The 17,375-nt window shown below is 30.6% G+C and overlaps 1 protein-coding gene across 2 annotated transcripts in view; it reads left to right on the forward strand.

Moving 5' to 3' along the window:
* Positions 1–16,340, forward strand: part of LOC129229761 (RNA-binding protein 5-like) — a 76,062-nt gene extending 59,722 nt beyond the window's left edge. For both annotated transcript variants that reach the window (XM_054864135.1, XM_054864138.1), the window contains 9 exons: positions 629–686; positions 2,456–2,540; positions 3,844–3,875; positions 6,376–6,679; positions 7,264–7,364; positions 13,188–13,413; positions 14,420–14,628; positions 15,913–15,941; positions 16,021–16,340. In XM_054864135.1, coding sequence (XP_054720110.1) covers positions 629–686; positions 2,456–2,540; positions 3,844–3,875; positions 6,376–6,679; positions 7,264–7,364; positions 13,188–13,413; positions 14,420–14,628; positions 15,913–15,941; positions 16,021–16,024 — 1,048 coding nt within the window. In that variant the 3' untranslated portion in view covers positions 16,025–16,340. The remainder of the gene's footprint in view (positions 1–628; positions 687–2,455; positions 2,541–3,843; positions 3,876–6,375; positions 6,680–7,263; positions 7,365–13,187; positions 13,414–14,419; positions 14,629–15,912; positions 15,942–16,020) is intronic.
* The last annotated feature ends 1,035 nt before the right edge of the window (positions 16,341–17,375 follow it).

Below are 17,375 nucleotides of genomic sequence, written 5' to 3' on the forward strand. Positions count from 1 at the left end.
AAAAATAATTAAGTTGTATTTTCATATCAAATGAGCATTTATTTATTTACAAACTGTTGCATCATTTTTTATTTTAGAAAAACTTGGTACAAAATGTGTACCAATGTATACAAGGTATTTTCAATCCTTTTGTGAGATGAATACGTTGCTTGAAAATGGTTCCTTTGATTATTCATTTTAGTTATCAGCTCAAAGAAACAAAATTTTGTTCATGGAGTTATTTGCCCCTCCCTAACTTTATTTAAGTAACATTTCAGTCATATAAGATTTAACTTTTTAACTTGTCTTAGAATTAAAAGGAATATTTCTTATGTTTATTTCAATGCGTTTTTTGTGTAGTTTATCTACTTTTTAATTCTTTTACAGTCTATTTTGAGTTAAAACCATATCTAAAGAAAAGGATAAATAATAGCTTTTCTTTCTGTACTCCTTTTATCTTTTTACTATTTTTTAAATGGTGATTAACGTTTTCATAGCTCATCAATCTCTTTTATAAGTGTTTCAATCTGTAATGATCTATTTGTGGTCATTACTGCAGTTCAATCTTTATGGTAAAGGTTCATGTTGAGTGTATTGAATTATTTCAAAATTGTATGGTGATGAATTTGAATTTTTTTGCATATTACAGTTCTGGAAGTGCTAATGCTGCGATTGTTGCATTGGCTGCTGCGCAATGGACTAATCAGGTACTACAATTTTAGTTTGAATTTTATATACAGTGGCTCCCAAAAGTCTTCGTACACCTACGACTTTCATCGAAATAGGCCCCAATCCATTGGTTAGATTTAATATTTCGGAATAGGTATTTAATTATAAGATTTATGATCATTTTTTAGCAAAACTGCATGAAAAGTTTTAAAAAATATTAAAATTTAATTTTTTAAAAATGAAAAACCGAAAAGTGCTGGAAATTTTATCTCACAAAAGTCTTTGTACACTTTGTAAAATGTCTATATATTATTGTATAATCTAACTTTTGATTAAGTTATTAATTAGTAGAATATCAAAGAGTATTCATAACACCTTTTAAAAGTCTGGGAATAGATTTCATTCTTTTTCTTTCTTTTTTTAGCGTAATTTCTGAGTAAGAGTTCAACCACACTTCGAGTGTTACTGTTTCTAGCTCTATTTTCGTTTCAAAGCAGTATTTTCGTAATCTAGCCTCCAGATATCTCTAAATATGTTACATTAAGTTCAAATCTGGAGATTGAGGGGGTATTTTCTAAACTTTAGGACAATTTTCGAGGCACTAGACGCAAACGTTGAAAACCGTGTGCATCTTATCGTTATTTTGATAAAAAACAAAGTTGTTTCCAATAACCAAATTTTTGGCTAAGAGTTCAAAATTGGTTTTTAAAATATTTAAAGGAACAGCATGATTCATTATTTAATCAAAAAATTACAAACTACTAAGTTCTGATGCTGATATGCACCCTCACACTAAAACACCTCCACCGTCCTGATTAACTGATCCAACTAAGTTCCTAAGATTAAGTTCCTAATTTTTTTTTCTACTTACAGTTATACAACAATTTAACCAAAAATGTTGAATTAATTTTTATCTGTAATTTAGACGTGATTCTAAAACGTTTTTAGCTTATTTATCACTGATTTTGCGACGAAAAGCGTAAGTTTTCTGTTTTTCGCACGACCAAGAAAATTTCTGCAGGAAGAGGTCTCATTTAATCCAGCTAATCAGAGAACTTGGCGAACAGTTTTAGGTGAAAATTAAATGTAAAATGTTTCATTTAACTCAGTAGAAACTTTTACAGTACTCAAATGTGTATTTTTCATAATTTTTTTAACTTTAAATCTACGATCACGTATTGTCAACTTTGCTGGTTGACCTTTTCTTACCTTGTTTTCGGCCCGATTCCTTTCTTTAAAGCATTTTATCAAGAACTTCACTATAGAATGGTATAAATTACCTAATTTAGAGACATTTCAAACCAATTTACCACTACTGTGGGAAAAAAAATTCAAATTTTGAATGGTTTTTGCGGTTTTTTACGAATACCAGTCGTTTTACAGTACTAAGCACAATATTGAAGAATAAATAAACGAAAAATTAAAGCCAAATGACTTATAAGGGTCAACACAATGCAAAAATATTAATAAAACGGATTGGATAATTTTAATCATGAATTTATTCGAAAATATTTGAGTGTACGATGACTTCTGTGGCGTGTTATTTCTTTGTCTCTTCGTTTTCTGACCCATTTCAAAAAGAAGATTCGTCAATATTTTGAAAAAAACCAACGGGTTGTATTTAGAATGACATAGGAATGATGTGAAAAAATATTGGACTTTATATTCGAATTCAGTTTCGAGTTATTTTGGTTTTACTAAAAAATTTCAAAGTGTACGAACACTTTTGGGAGCCACTGTATATTTTTAAAATATCATTTTGTATATTTTTGTTAACTATAAACTACTTTTATTTCTTTTAATTTAGAAGCAAGATGATACTGGTTATGATCAGTATTATGGTGCTAACAGTACTTCTGCTGGAGCAGCATCAGGAACTGAAAATGCATCAAGTAAGTTTTAAAAATCTGTGCTGTGTTCTTCATTATCTAAACTTTTAAGCTACTAATGTTTAAAATGCTGCCTAAACTAATTCTAATGGAAAAAAAAGAAAAAAAAATCTTAAAACAATTGTCAGAAGTTTACTTACATATACTCCATGCTTTCTGTAAATTGTCTTTCACTACCAAAACAAATAAAAGCAGTTATGATTACTGATAAAATTTCATAATCTTAGATCTGACTTAGGATGACCTGCTCTCATTTTTTCTGATAACTTATCGTCGCCACAGCGCAACACTAAGACATCTATTCCCAGGAATAACACTAAAATACCCTACTATTGCTCTGAGGTGACAATATATAAATGTGCATAAAAATATTACAAAGATTTGTCTTACCAAAAGTGTGGAAATGATAGAATTTTCTAGATTTCAAGTTTCAATACAAAATGAGTAATTCTGCAGTATCTTCTAAATATAGAAGTAATTTTGCTGGAACTCAGTAAAATTTTTGCAGATTTCTTTAATTAGAAGTATATCAAAATTTCCCTCAAATGACTTATTTGGCTCTAAACTTGACATTTTTGCATGAAAAGAATTGCGACTCTTTTACAAAATCACTAATACTTCAAGAATTGGACCATATCCTTAAATTTGTCGTAGAAAAAGTAAGCAAATCCTATGGATATTGTGATTTCACGTTTCATTAATTGAGAAATTCTTCAATTTAAAGAAGTTATGCAAAATTTGTGCAGATTTTCTAAAAAGTAAATCAAAATGTCCCGCAGTTGATAGTATTCGCCTCCAAGCACGACATGTGTTTTTTAAAAAAATGGACTAAATATTTTTTAAGGGTCAAAACTTATCAAAAATGGTTATTGAAAATTTATGACGCTTAATTATAGTGGAGTATTTGTCTAGTTTTTCAAAAAGAAAAATGTATGATTGAGGCATAGCTTTTGAATTACTTACTAACTTTTTTTTCCGTTCCCTATCTGTGTGTTGACAAATGAGGCCAAAAAAAAACCGATATATAAGCCTTTTTTTTATCTCAAAATTGATGGTGAAATTGGAAGGAACAGTCCTAGTCAAAAAATAAGATTTATTTTCACATTATGATGTGGAAAAAAAAATCAGGATGCCAGAGCCAATTTTCGTTAAATTGCCCTCATTATATGGTATTACTGTCTTAACATACTTTGTGGAGGATGAGATAGAACAATCTATCAGTCTTTGTTGTATTTTTTAACTTGTGCATAAGTTTTTTTTTTTTTAATGAATATTGTTACAATGTTTCTTCCTTTTCATTCTTCAGATCCAACCTATGACAGTTCTGTGCCTAACCAGGTAAATTATTTTACTCTTTTCTATTATAATTCATATGGGTTGCCCACCTTGGGGAGGAGAAGGGGTCAGGGAGCAGACTGTGCCATTGAAAACTTTGAGGGGTATTTTTCACTTTTTTGGGGGGAAGGGGGTCTTTGCATTAGTTAGGGAGGTGCTCCCTTGCTCTTTCTTAGGGTTGTGAGCACCCCGATTCATAAATATTCTCAATAAAATACGTATGTTTGCATCATCTATGCATATGTTTAAAGATGTATAAAGGAGACCATCTTTGTCTCTTTGTATGCTATTCCAATGAGTTCCCTTATCACCTACAGCCTTGAAATTTGGTACTCATTTCGAATGCACCCATGGTGCCTGCACCATGAAACAGTTTTGCTAAATTTCAAATTAAGTTTTCTTTTGTTATTTTTTAAGCTGAAATTTCACCTATTGGGAGGGGCAAAAAATCCCCCCCCCCCCCCATTCAAATACCTTGTGATATTAACAGTATTTTTGGTGGGTCCTTATAGAATTTTTGAGTCCTTAAAAAGTCATCAATTGGGACTTTCAGAAATGGGTATTAACCCTGCACAGATGTATTTGGTGGAAAACTTACGTTCTGTCCAATATTTTAATACAGAGTGCTGGAAAATAACAGTTTTCTTTTCTCAAATTCAGCTTTTTTCAACAATTGACCTTTGAAAACCCTTTCCGATGTGATGGATGTTGCAATTGCTAGTTAATGACGCATCATAATAACTAATTTTAACATTATAATCACAGAGGCATTTTTAAAATATTTTTTAGTTTCATTAAAAATCTTAAACATTAAAAAAAACATCTTACGCAAAATGTCAATGTTAGGAAAACATTGACCCTTGTATATCAATGTTAACAATATTGATATTTTAATATATATAAAAACTATACACATTGAATCTAAATCAAAAGATTTCTTCTTTTAATAAAATTCATGTTATCGTTGGCGATTTATTCATTGCATGCAGAAGCAAATAGAACGACACTATTGCAGAAAACAAATATTAGAAAGGTCATTTGAAAGATAAGGTTTAAAATTACGTATTTGATTATGTTAATTTACATGAGTGAACTTAGTGCAATTTAGCAGTTGAATAGTTTTGTCTTATTTTAAAGAAACTTGTTATAGCAATTTTTTAAATGTTTCAACAAAATTTTCAAGCTGTTCGACTGAAAGTTGAACATGAGTTCATAAAGGGGAAATGACACAAAATGCTATGAAACATTAGGGAATTGAAGAATATTTTATTTTCAAATGCACCGAGTGACAGCACAATATAGGACTTGACTTCAGTTGTATCTTGAGCCCTGTATTAAATGTGTTTCGCATTATATGTTGCTACTTAAGTATGGATGGATATTTAAATTGAATCGTTTATTTCAGAAACCACCTAAGTGCTCTTTTTTCAACTTTCGGAAAACTAAAAAAATCTTTTTTTCAGCTTAAGTATAGGTCTAGTCTCCTTAAAATATTGTTTTACCTAATCAAAAACATGCTTTGGGATAATCTATTTATTTTTTTAAAAATCTTAAGTTTTTGAGTTATAAATTTTTGAAAAGATTTCACTTATGTGGTTTCTGCAATAAATAAGTGTATCCAAAGTGATTTTTTTTTTCAAATTATTTTTAAAATTAAGTCGAACCATTAATTTTTACCTGTTTTGGTATCAAAAGAAAGTAACAGATGCACTTTTTTTACTGTGCAGTGTTTTTACTGTGCCTAAATCAAAAAATACAAGTAGACTACAAGCTACAGTATGTCTACATACAAAGTATCTGGCCTTATTTACTCATTCAGCTTCTGGCAACTCCTTTTCAGTTGTTGGCCATTGGATGATAGTTTCCTAGAAGGGTTCATATCTAACAGTGTATTTCATCAACTTTTTTTTATTTCATGTATCTTTTTTTTTTTTTTTTTTTTTTGATTGGGACCTAAAACCAAAAGTTTCACTATGCAAAACAATGAATAATGTTTCGTTTGTATTTTTCTTCGTGCACAACTCCATGCCTACGCTTGGGATTGGGTTCATTTTCTGAACTATCCGACATGGCTTAACGTAATAATAAACGACAAAATAACACCTAATTTTCACCGAAAGCTCACGAAAACTAACCACTCATTGTTAGGTAACCTTTGAATCAAACAAAACAGCGAGTCACAAAAACAGAAAGAACTTAAGCGACGGCGCTTGGGTTCTTTCTGAAATAAACGGATTATTTTCAAGATTGCCAAAGGCATTGCTGATATGAAACATAGTTATTTCTGCACTAAGAGATGTATTTGCCTTTAAATTGCACAGTACCACCAAAAACTCATTTTTTAATATTTTGTCCCTTAGGTGGTTTCTGAAATAAAAGATTCAATTCTTTTAATTGTTTTGTAAAAGTTGTTGCAATTGTTTTCATTCGTTTTACATTTAGGCACCTATGCAACAATTTTGTAAACTTTTTTTTTCTTATTTGTACTTTTTCCTCTTTTCAGGCACACATGGCAAGCTTAGGCACTGTTGTTGTAAATGGTGTAACTTATTATAAATATCCTCTGCCAGATATTTCCACCTATCAATATGATGAGTCTTCTGGTTACTATTATGATGCTACAACAGGCCTTTACTATGATGCCAATTCACAATATTATTATAATTCTGAGAGTCAACAATATTTATATTGGGCTGGTGAACATCAAACGTATTTACCAGTTCAATCGACTCAAAGCACAACTTCAGCAGACGTCTCTGCACAGTCAACAATAGCATCGATGCCTACAGCAGCAACAACTGCTCAAGGTAAGATGTTATGGTTTGCAGAACTTTAATTATGGGTAAGCTATTTGCATGTTCATCTGATGAGTTTCTAAGGTAAGAGGTGTGATTATTATTTTTTTTTTTTTTTTCAAAGTCATTAAAATTAACATTTTCACTTTGTTCTTCAACTAGATAGCACCTTATCCTTTTTTTTTTTTTAAGTAATGCAGGAAATAAAATTATTTTTTCAATCTGTTTTGTAGTTGATTTGATCTTTCCATATTGTAAAAAAAGCTGTAAAGGAAAACAAGCATATTTAATTAGTTACATAATTCAGCATTTTTTTTAATTTCAAAATGTTAGTACCTTTGAAAATTTTTCTTTTAATTATTTTTTTTTCTTAAATCTTTTCGAATCAATGTAAAACATTGAAATGCTGACTTTTTTCTGAAATTTTGCTTTAAGGCAATTTATTTTTAAAAATCTTTGTATTTTATTAGTTTAAATTAATTCAGTGCTTTTCTAAAAGTTTGGAATTGTTTCATGGTTTTTGTTCAAATTATTTAATACTATGAAGCTTCAAACTTTGTTACAAATGGTACAACTGCAGTTTTTAATTACTTCAGGTAATGCAGCAACTAATCTGACTGAGACAGAAGAACAAGGGAAAAAGAACAAAAAAGAAGAAAAATTAGATAAAGTGAAAATAGCTAAGAAAATTGCAAAGGTAGTTCATTTGCCTCTTTGTTTTAATGTTTCTGTTAAGCTGTTCTTGCACTTTTTATGTTTTCTCAATTTTTAATTAAATTGCTTTACTTATTAAATCAATTACTGGATGAGTCAATCTAAATTTCATGTGCATTTTCATATTTTAAACAAAGTTTTTCACTAAATTATCATTGCCTCAGAACAACTATAGGATATCTTACTGTTGTTTCTGGGATTAGATGTCATATGGTTGCTCTGAGGCAACAATATAAGCATATTAAAATACTTAAGCATTTAGGTACGACCTTTTCTATGAGCTTCCTTTGTGACTTTTTTAATGATCTTCTAAAATCTGAACAAAACGTTCAACCAGGGATCTGCCCAAAATTTTTCACTGGGTCCCTTTGTTGTGAAAAATCAAATCTTATGAAAATGTATAAGTTGAAGCTCGAAAATTTATATATATACAGGGTTCGTAAGCTCCGGGAAAACCTGGAATTGTCAGGGAAAATGAAACAGTTAAAAATGTCAGGGAGTTTTCCAAATTTGCCCCCCAATTTTTTTTTCCCCAGGGAATTTTGTTTCATGAGATCTAATCTTCCTTTTTATCTATTTTTCCTAAATTGTAAAAATTTTGAGGCAAAATGAAACTGGCAATTAAAAAAGTGGCGACCAAAAAAAAAAAAATTCGCAACCGCCATTTTTGACCCTCAATAGCTCTCAAGAAAATAATTCCTCGGATGAATAAGAATTACGCACAAACTCAACAGGGAAGAGGACAATTTACTGCTTCGGAAGCACAAGCCTGAAAATGGGGTAGGGGGGATCTGGGAAAATCGTTTTTTTTTTTTGATCGGAAAGTCTTTTAAGCTACGTGTGAAACGTAGTCGCCAGTTTTGGTCACTCACATGATAGACGTAGATACAATCCTTAAATGCCAAAGTTTCCAAAAGCAAAGCATAATTGGATGTTTTCTTTAACTGAAAATTAATGAAAGTATCAAAAAATGTGCTGAAAATTGTTTTATTATTATTATTTTAAATAATTTTCTTGAGAAATGAAAAATTTTGTTCTTAAAACTTAATTTTATCTTCATTTCATTGGATGCAATTTGTGCTAAAAACTTTTCAACTGAATTGTAGTTTCATGAAGATTTATTATTTTTAAATTGTTTTCATGCTATAAATTCAAAAAATTACTTATGTTTGGGCGCAGTCGCCATATTTGGTCATTCCCTAGATGGAAGTATACAAGACTTTTTAAGTGCTGAAGTTCCCAAAAAAAGGCATTGGATGTTTATTGCTGTCCAAACTATTGAAAACAACGCAAAATGTGCCTTTTTTTCGGATAATTCATAATTATTTTCTTGAAAAATGCGAAAATTTATCTTCAGAACAAATTTTTTTTATTCCAATTGCTTTAAACCCTTATGGGCTAAAAACTGAATATTTTGACTTAACTGTAGTTTTTTAAGGATTATTAATTATTTATAGCTACTTTTATGCTACAAATTCAAAAATCTACTTATTATCTTAAGTTTTTCACTTAGTCTCCATATTTGGTCATTTGCATGATGGAAGTAGACATAAACTTGCAAAAATAGAATTGGATGTTTATCTCTATGTAAACTATTGAAAGTAACATAAAATGTGCAACAAATTATGAATTTTTAAAAATTAATTATTTTCTAGAAAAGAAAAATTTTAATGGAAGCATTCTTTAATAAGCAAAAGTGAAAAAAAAGATTATTGGCGTTGGCCTATAATCGGCGGATGTTGATTTTTGTTATGCATTTTCTGTTATGGTGATCGATGCAACAAGTTAATCATGTTTATACTGAGAAATAGCTTTGTATTTTGCTCAATATGTTTTGTGTTACATACTAATAAGAAAATAAAAAGGAGTATTGTGAACTAAAAGACCGAAAGCGAGTGCTAAAAGATTGCTGCTCCACTACAGCAAAACGCTAATATTACTGACACATGACATCGAGAAAACGCTAAAATAAGTTGGAAGCACTTTGTTTTCAACAATTAGTAAATCAATTAAAACTATTTTGAACAAAGTGTTTAAAAAAACTTAAAATTTGGGAAAGAAAAAGATTTTTTTTTAATCTAAGGAGAAAAGTTTCAGTTCTTCCGCATTGCTACTTTAAACAATTTTAATTATTTTGAAAATATTGCTATTTAAACTTAATTTTGAATGGAGCGAGTAACCTGGAATTTTTTAAAAAACAACCTGGAAAACTCGGGGAATTTTTTTTTTAACCACAAGTGTATGAACCCTGATATAGTAAATGGGTTTGCCAGTTTAGTTAAACATGGCAGTTTTTACTACAACAGGGTTTGTATGCTCCGGGGAAACCTGGAATTGTCAGAAAAAATGACATAGTTAAAAATGTCAGGAAATTTTCCAAATTAGCCCGAAAAAAAAATTTTCCCTGGGAATTTTGTTCTATGTGATCTAATCTCTATTTTTATCGATGTTTCCTGAAAATAATTGTAAAACTTTTGACACAAAATGGCGCTGGCAATAAAAAAAGTGGTGACTCATAAAAAATTCCTCAGTCGCCATTTTGGACCCTCTATAGTTCCCAAGAAAAACCTTCTTCTGATTGAGAGGAATTACGCACAAACTCAACAGGGGAGAAGACAATTTACTGCTTCGGAAGCACAAAGCTGAAGATGAGAGGGTCGATCCGGGAAAATTGATTTTTTGTTCGAAAAATTGAAACGTAGTCGCCAGTTTTGGTTATTCACAAGATGAAAGTAGACACAATGGTTAAATGCCTAAGTTTCCAAAAACAAAGCAGAATTGGATGATTTATTTAACTGTTAATATAACAATTAATTGTTAATATTTATCAATTAAAATAACAAAAAATGTGTAGCATATTTTTTTTAAGCTTTTTGAGAAATGAAAAATTTTGTTCTTAAAACTTAATCTTATCCTCATTGCCTTGGTTGCAAATGTGCTAAAAACTTTTTAACTGATTGTAGTTTCATGATGATTTATTATTTCCAAATTAGCTGCATGCTTTAAATTCAAAAAAAATTTTTTTTTTTTTGCGTAGCCACCATATTTGGTATTTCCCGAGCTGGAAGTAAGCAAGACTTTTTTAAGTGCTTAAGTTTCCGAAAACAACTTTGGATGTTTATTGCAATGCAAACTATTGAAAACAACACAAAATGTGTCCTTTTTTTGGGGGGGGGGGATAATTCTTAATTATTTTCTGGAAAAATGCAAAATTTTATCTTCATATATTTTTTTCAATTTTAATTGAGTTAGACGCTTATGTGCTAAAACTGACTGGGTATTTTGTCTTAATTGTTGTTTTTAAGGATTTTTAATTATTTATAACTGCATTTATGCTTAAAATTCAAAAATCTACTGACATTTTTTTCTTAGTCACCATATTTGATCATTTGCACAACAATGGAAGTAGACATAAATTTTCAGAAACAGAATTGGATGTTTATCTCAATATAAACTATTGAAAATAATATAAAATGTGCAATAAATTATCAATTTAAAAAAAATTATTTCTAGAAAAGAAAAATTTCAATTTTTGTACTGTAAGCATTCTTTAATATGTGAAAGAAAGAAAAAGGATGATTATTGGCACTGACCTATGATCAGTGGATGTTGAATTTTGTTAATATGCATTATATGGTATGCCGATCGGTGCAACAAGTTAATCCTATTTATACTGAAAAATACCTTTGTGTTTTGCTCAATATGTTTTGTGTTCTATAAACAACTTAATATGGTTTGTGTTGTGTTATAATTTAAGTAAATACAGTGTTCGCGCTCAACTATCCGTAACATGGGTCCCAGAAACCCATTAATGAAATAGATTTGGGTCCTTTGGTGGAAAAAATGAGTCCCTTAAATTTTAAACAGAAAATCTTAGTGCGTAAATGAATAATATAAAAATATTTACACTTGGGGGGGGGGGAGGCATGAAATAAAATAAATTGGTTATTTTTGCCCTAATTCTTTTGTGATTTTATCATTGTAAAATTATTTTCAAATAATACACTTGCAAGACTCAGTTATGTGAGAAACTATTTGGTCAGTTACAATGAGATTAACTCAAAATTTACTTTAAAAATGGGTTTTACCATAAAATATAAAACAAGTGCCTCTGATTGATCAAGCAAAAAGCACTCCCTTAACTTTTGTTTTCCTGGAAATTTTTCTTAGTGAAAAAAGCAAACAGACCCCCCCCCCCCCTCCCAATTATCATTGGCAATTACATAATAATAATAATAAATCGCAAGCGAATGAACCCAACGCAAAAATCGCGATCGCAAAAACGAAACATTTTCTCATTGAGTGTGAAAATTGCTCATTTGCGATCTTAAATCAGTATATTTGACTTTATTTTGACTTGTTCAAAATATCTGTTTTGATTTTTGTTCTATTTTTAAAATCGCGCCATTTTGAAAATGGCGCGATCGATTAATACCCGACTTTTGCAAGTCCAAATAAAAATAACCCATCAGAAAGAGATGAATTATTAGAAAAAGAACAAGGTTAAAGTGCTTTCGTATAAAATTCAAGTATTCATAAGCAATTTAACAAGAAAAATGTAAAGTTCCGAACTCTTTGTGTTTAGCGCGATCTGGAAAATATTCGCCATTTTTTTCTCCCCTCTTTTTATTGGGGATGCAAAATGATGATTTTCAAAAGTAATTCTGGTTACATGAATACCAAATTGCAATATTTTTACTGTACAATTGTCTTGTATTAATCCTGAAGATTGCATTGAAAACCTCTCTCATTTTTAGTCTTCATTTCTGTTTTTAGGAATTTCCTCAAGACAAAAGTTGAGGGAAAGCTTATTCTTAGAATACAGTACAATGGGCTATTTGTGAACTTGCTCCCTGAGCTCTGCCCAGGAGGTCACTGTAAGCTCCAGTCTTATCACTAAAATTCCATTGACTGGTCCACAATTGGGGTGTGTTTGAATAGCTGATAACAGATAGGGTCATTTTAGTCCCTTTCTGTTGATTCTCCTGGTCATTTTGAAGCTTAAAAGCATTTACTAAATAGATCTTTAGCATTTTCTCCCATTTTTTTTTCTGGTTATCTTTTGGGTTTTCTGGGTCCCTGGGACCCGATTTTTCGCGGAAGTTGCGTCCCTTTCCCGCGAATTTGCGTAAAAAACCCGCTATAGCGCGTAAACGCGAACCCTGAAATATAAAGAAGTATTGTAAACCACACAAAAGCAGATGCTAAAAGATTTTTGGGCGATTACAGCAAAACACTAATATTACCGAGGGGTGAGCAGAAATTTTGGGGCCCGTCACAAAAAACTTTTACAAAAGTTTTTTTTTTATCCAAGGGGGAAAAGTTTCGGTTCTTCCGCGTTGCCAATTAATAATTTCGAAAATATTGCTATTTAAACTTGATTTCGAATGAAGTAAGTAACCTGGAATTTTTTAAGAAACAACCTGGAAAAGTCAGGGAATTTATTTTAACCACAAGTGTATGAACCCTGTACAAAGCTGTTTCTACATTTTGAAGTTACTTTACTAAAGGGGCCCCCAATTATCAGTATTTGGATGTTGGAAGCTGAAAATTTGCATATGTCAGTTTAAAGGCATGGGCACATCTCTATAAAATTTCATCAGAAATGAAGGTAGTCAGTTGGGAATGATTTGAAAAATTAGGTCAGTTGATGTGTAATGGTTTATATATAAAGATTATTCACACTGTCTGACTTCCAAAGTAAACAAGCTTTTGATTTGATAAAACTTAGCTTCATTGCTTTGGTCGTGTGTTTTTTTTTTCGATAAGTCGTTGTTATTGAAAATGTTGACTATTTTCTTTTTAGGATATGGAAAAATGGGCGAAAACTCTCAACCAAAAGAAAGAAAATGCGAAATTGGGTATAGTTGCCAGTCCGCCCATCACTATGAATCCAACTCTTATGATGAATAGCGACATATCTCGGCATTCCGCAGCAGCAGATGCTGGTTTTGCCATACTAGAAAAACGAACATCACTAGCTGAAAGAAATGCACTAATGGCAGAACTTGATAGTAAATTAGGGGTGTCTGGTAAGTTTATTTTTGTCACAAACTGAAAACATCAAACAAATCATTGCTGTTCACGTGACATTGCTATGTCCAAAAAAAAACTCCAGTTTTAAGATATTGTCAATTTAAACTATCAAATTGCTATTGAAAAATAGTAAAAATCCTTTTAGAGACCCCTAACTCTATAACTCTTACAGTAAGTTTATTGATGTAATTTTTAAATTTAAAAATTGGTTTACATCATGAAATAGCTAAGGAAGTCATTCATTATAGTGGTTTATTCAATTTTTTTCATAGACATAATGTCTGTTGCCAGAACACCAACAGAGTTTTGAATTGTACTGTGTTTTATAAAGATCAATTTAATTTGCTCATGCACTAAGCAGTGGTTTTTCAACAACAAATGAATTATAAGAACCTAAAGAATTGCATTTGCAACTAAATTGAATGCACTTGTCTTACACTTCCTGTTAAAGATGTGTAGTTGAAGCTATTTATCTCCAAAACTTTTCTTTCGCAGAATTTTAATTTTGCTTTTTAAGTTACAAGCAGAAAATATTCCTTCAAATTGATGTTTGGCCAGAAACATGGTAAATAAAATAAAAAAAATTTCTATAAACAATCAAGTGTTCTTCCTAACCATTTTCAACTGACGATCATTTAATGAAAATAGCTTTTAATGCATGGAAAAAAAACTGTTCTTTCTAAAACTACATTCAGTTCTAAAACTGCTCCTAGACTTGGCCTCATATTTTATTTATTTTTTAAATCAGTTTTTAATAGTTTGCTCTTAAATGGCACATTTGTTCTGTATTACTGTGTTAATTTTACTGTAATTAACATTTTGTTCTATAACAGATTTAATTTTGTCTGCTCAAAGACTGGCGCAAAAGTTTAATTTCTGCTTCTTTAAGATGAATAATGATATTTTTCTACTTCAAAATCTGATACATATTTCATGAGGGCAATGAAAGCTATGTTTTAAACATTATGAAACTCATAACATCTGTTTGTCATTGTTTTATAGCTACGAAAACAACATTGGTGTCATATGGAGATGATAGCGATTCAGACACAGAACCAGACACGGCTCCTGATGTAAAAAGACCACAGAATAGTAAAGTAGATGAGTCGAGATTTATTGATTTATCAAAAATGGCATGTTTGTTGTGCAAAAGACAGTTTCCAAATAAAGATGCATTGTCAAGGCATCAACAGTTATCTGATTTGCATAAGGTAAGTGACATTTTTATGCAACTTTTTCAATATTTTAAAATATATATTCAAAATTGTTTTGTGTAGAGGGTTAAGGACTACATGAAGAAATAATAAATTCTGAAATTTCCATACTTTGCTGTAAAACACATTTGCAGCAGTTGTTCAACATCTACCACAATTGAAATTCCAAATGCTTCCCTCTCTCTACACACACACACATTTAAAAAGTGCAAAAGAAAAAGATTTGCAGTTTGTCCAGGATCTGAAGGGGGTTGAGCATGCATGGAAAGGCTGACCCAATATTATTTCTGATTATTGTTACAGGCACGATAGTGATTATGAAACCACGTGTCGTCGCTCCCCTGGGTGGTCGACAGCCCCGGGGAAGGGGAGAAATCAGTGGGGGGAGCCGGTTACTAAAATACTCATAAACCACATGTCGTCGCCCCCCCCCCCCCCCTGGGTTCCATCTTCAAAATTGATCATTTGAAATTTTGGACCCTAAATATAAATGGTGCCAATCTCCTTCGGAAGACATTTGGGACCCTTATTTTTGACTTTATCTTGTTTGTCTTGATATGTACTATCACCCTTAAAAATTTTGGCCAAGAGTTCTGAAACACCCTGTATAGTGCCATATAGCTCATGAAAAAATCTTCTTGGATATTTTCATACTTCAGCCCTAACATATTTGGAATGAAATCTGCATTTCCAAAAGCAAAAAGTTAATAAGCTCTTGTAAATAAAAATCATATATATGTTATCTATCTTTCAGTGTAAAATCCTTTTTTTTCTGCTGTTGTTTAATATAAAATGTACTGTTTATGTTAGGTTCAAAGATGTTTTGCAGTGAAAGGAGGAAGATTGTAAGAAAGAGTATTGTTAGCTATTTTACATTTAATTAGTTAGATATCAAAGCATTTTTACTTCGGGGGTGTCCCATACAGTGGCTCTAATCCTATCTGTTCATTCTTTAAATTAAAAAAAAAAAATTGTTTAAGATCTAATGCTCTATATAGAACACAAATTATAATTTATAGTGAAAATAAAAACTTGTTTTAAAAAATCTGCTACATAAAATATTGGATGTAATGACATGAGTGTGTAGAATGCTCGTATTTTAACCTTCAGTAAAATTCGAATTTCAGTCATTACATTGAGAATCCCCCATTTAAGTTTTGGGTGCCTGTGATTGAATCAACTTTATCAGAAATCATTTTCATTTAATACATTTTACTTTGATATTTAAAACAAATTTTAAATTAGTGATTAATTTTATTTAATTTTTATTCTTTTTTACAGAAAAACCTAGCAAAGATTACAGGAAATACGTAAGTAAATTTTCTTTATCTTTATTTCAAAGATAATAATTTCATTTTTCATGGATAACAAATTGTTTTTATGTTTCAGGTGACATTTTGAAATTACTGCATAATAGATAGATGAAATCAAGTGCTGTATGTATCGAGACGTTTTCTCGTATTTTTTGTGTCGCATCTGCTCATACTTCCAATTCTCACAAATTTTGTACTTCCACTCATAAAATCACTCCATCAATTTGTTATTGATTATGAACATTTGAAATCCTTCTCTAACATTTTGTTTCTGAGCTGGTTTTCATAACGTCTTCTACAAAATTCTTGCCATTTTATAATTTTATTTTTTGTATATACTGTTATATTTTGCTGTTGGAAAGGATAGCTGAATAAAAGTTATTGGTTTTATTACAATTTGTTTATAATTATTGAATCTTACAACTCATTCAAGTTTGACTATGATTTAGGCTTGCACCGATTAATCGGACACTCACATATATTTTTTAAATAGTATTTTTTTTTATGAATAAGTAAGTGTTTGTTGGTTCACTCCTTCTCCCAAACGTTTGAGGGAATACCTGGGTGTCTACCCACATGGAAATGTCAAGGAAAAGTAATAGAAATTTACTTTTCTATGCAGAAAACCTAGAATTCTTTTTAAATTATAATCAGTTTCAAAAGATTTTTCTTTTTTTGTAGTTGAGTAAAATTAATTTAGTCAGAAACTCGTGCAACATTAAATTACTAAAAGAAAATATTTGTTTCCTTAAACTTAATGATTTACAGAAGAATTTTGGCTCTAATTCTCTTTTGGATATTGGACCTTGTGGTTTCCATATTGTCCATGGTGCTTTCAAAACAAGATTTAAATCCTGTAATCTAAATAAGTTTCCCTATGCTGTCTTTAATTTCTTTAAATATTCACCTGCTAGACATTGATTTTGTACGCTTTACAAGCACTTATGGTTTTCCACTGAAATTTTGTTTGATTCCATGGATCAGCTGTTGCACAGAGGGCTTTAATCATTTTACCACAGGAGAAATCTTAGTTCAAAAGGCAGAGGTTGCAAATGTTAAAACAAATACCTGTGACACAGTTAAATTGATGTTGAAGTGCAGTGAACTTTTGAACTGTGTGAAAATATGTATTTGATGATTAAAAATTTAATGAAGCTCTTTTTTTGTAGAGAGGAACAATTCTGCATTGAAGTTAATGAAAGATAATGTCAACCATAAATATACCATTTAGGGATATGGACATCTTTACCATTTACGGTAGTATGGTTGCTTGGCAGGTGAGCGTTGAACTCGATAGCTGAAGGATTATTTTGAGTTTTATAGCTACTATAAATATTTTTGTGTTTTGGCCAATAGTTTTAAACTCTAAAGAGACTTTAATAGGTCTTTTGAAAAGGTGTGTACGCATTTTAGTTGAAGAAAACTAATCAT

Source organism: Uloborus diversus, chromosome 1 (genome assembly GCF_026930045.1).
Source record: "Uloborus diversus isolate 005 chromosome 1, Udiv.v.3.1, whole genome shotgun sequence".
Classification (NCBI taxonomy): Eukaryota; Metazoa; Arthropoda; class Arachnida; order Araneae; family Uloboridae; genus Uloborus; species Uloborus diversus.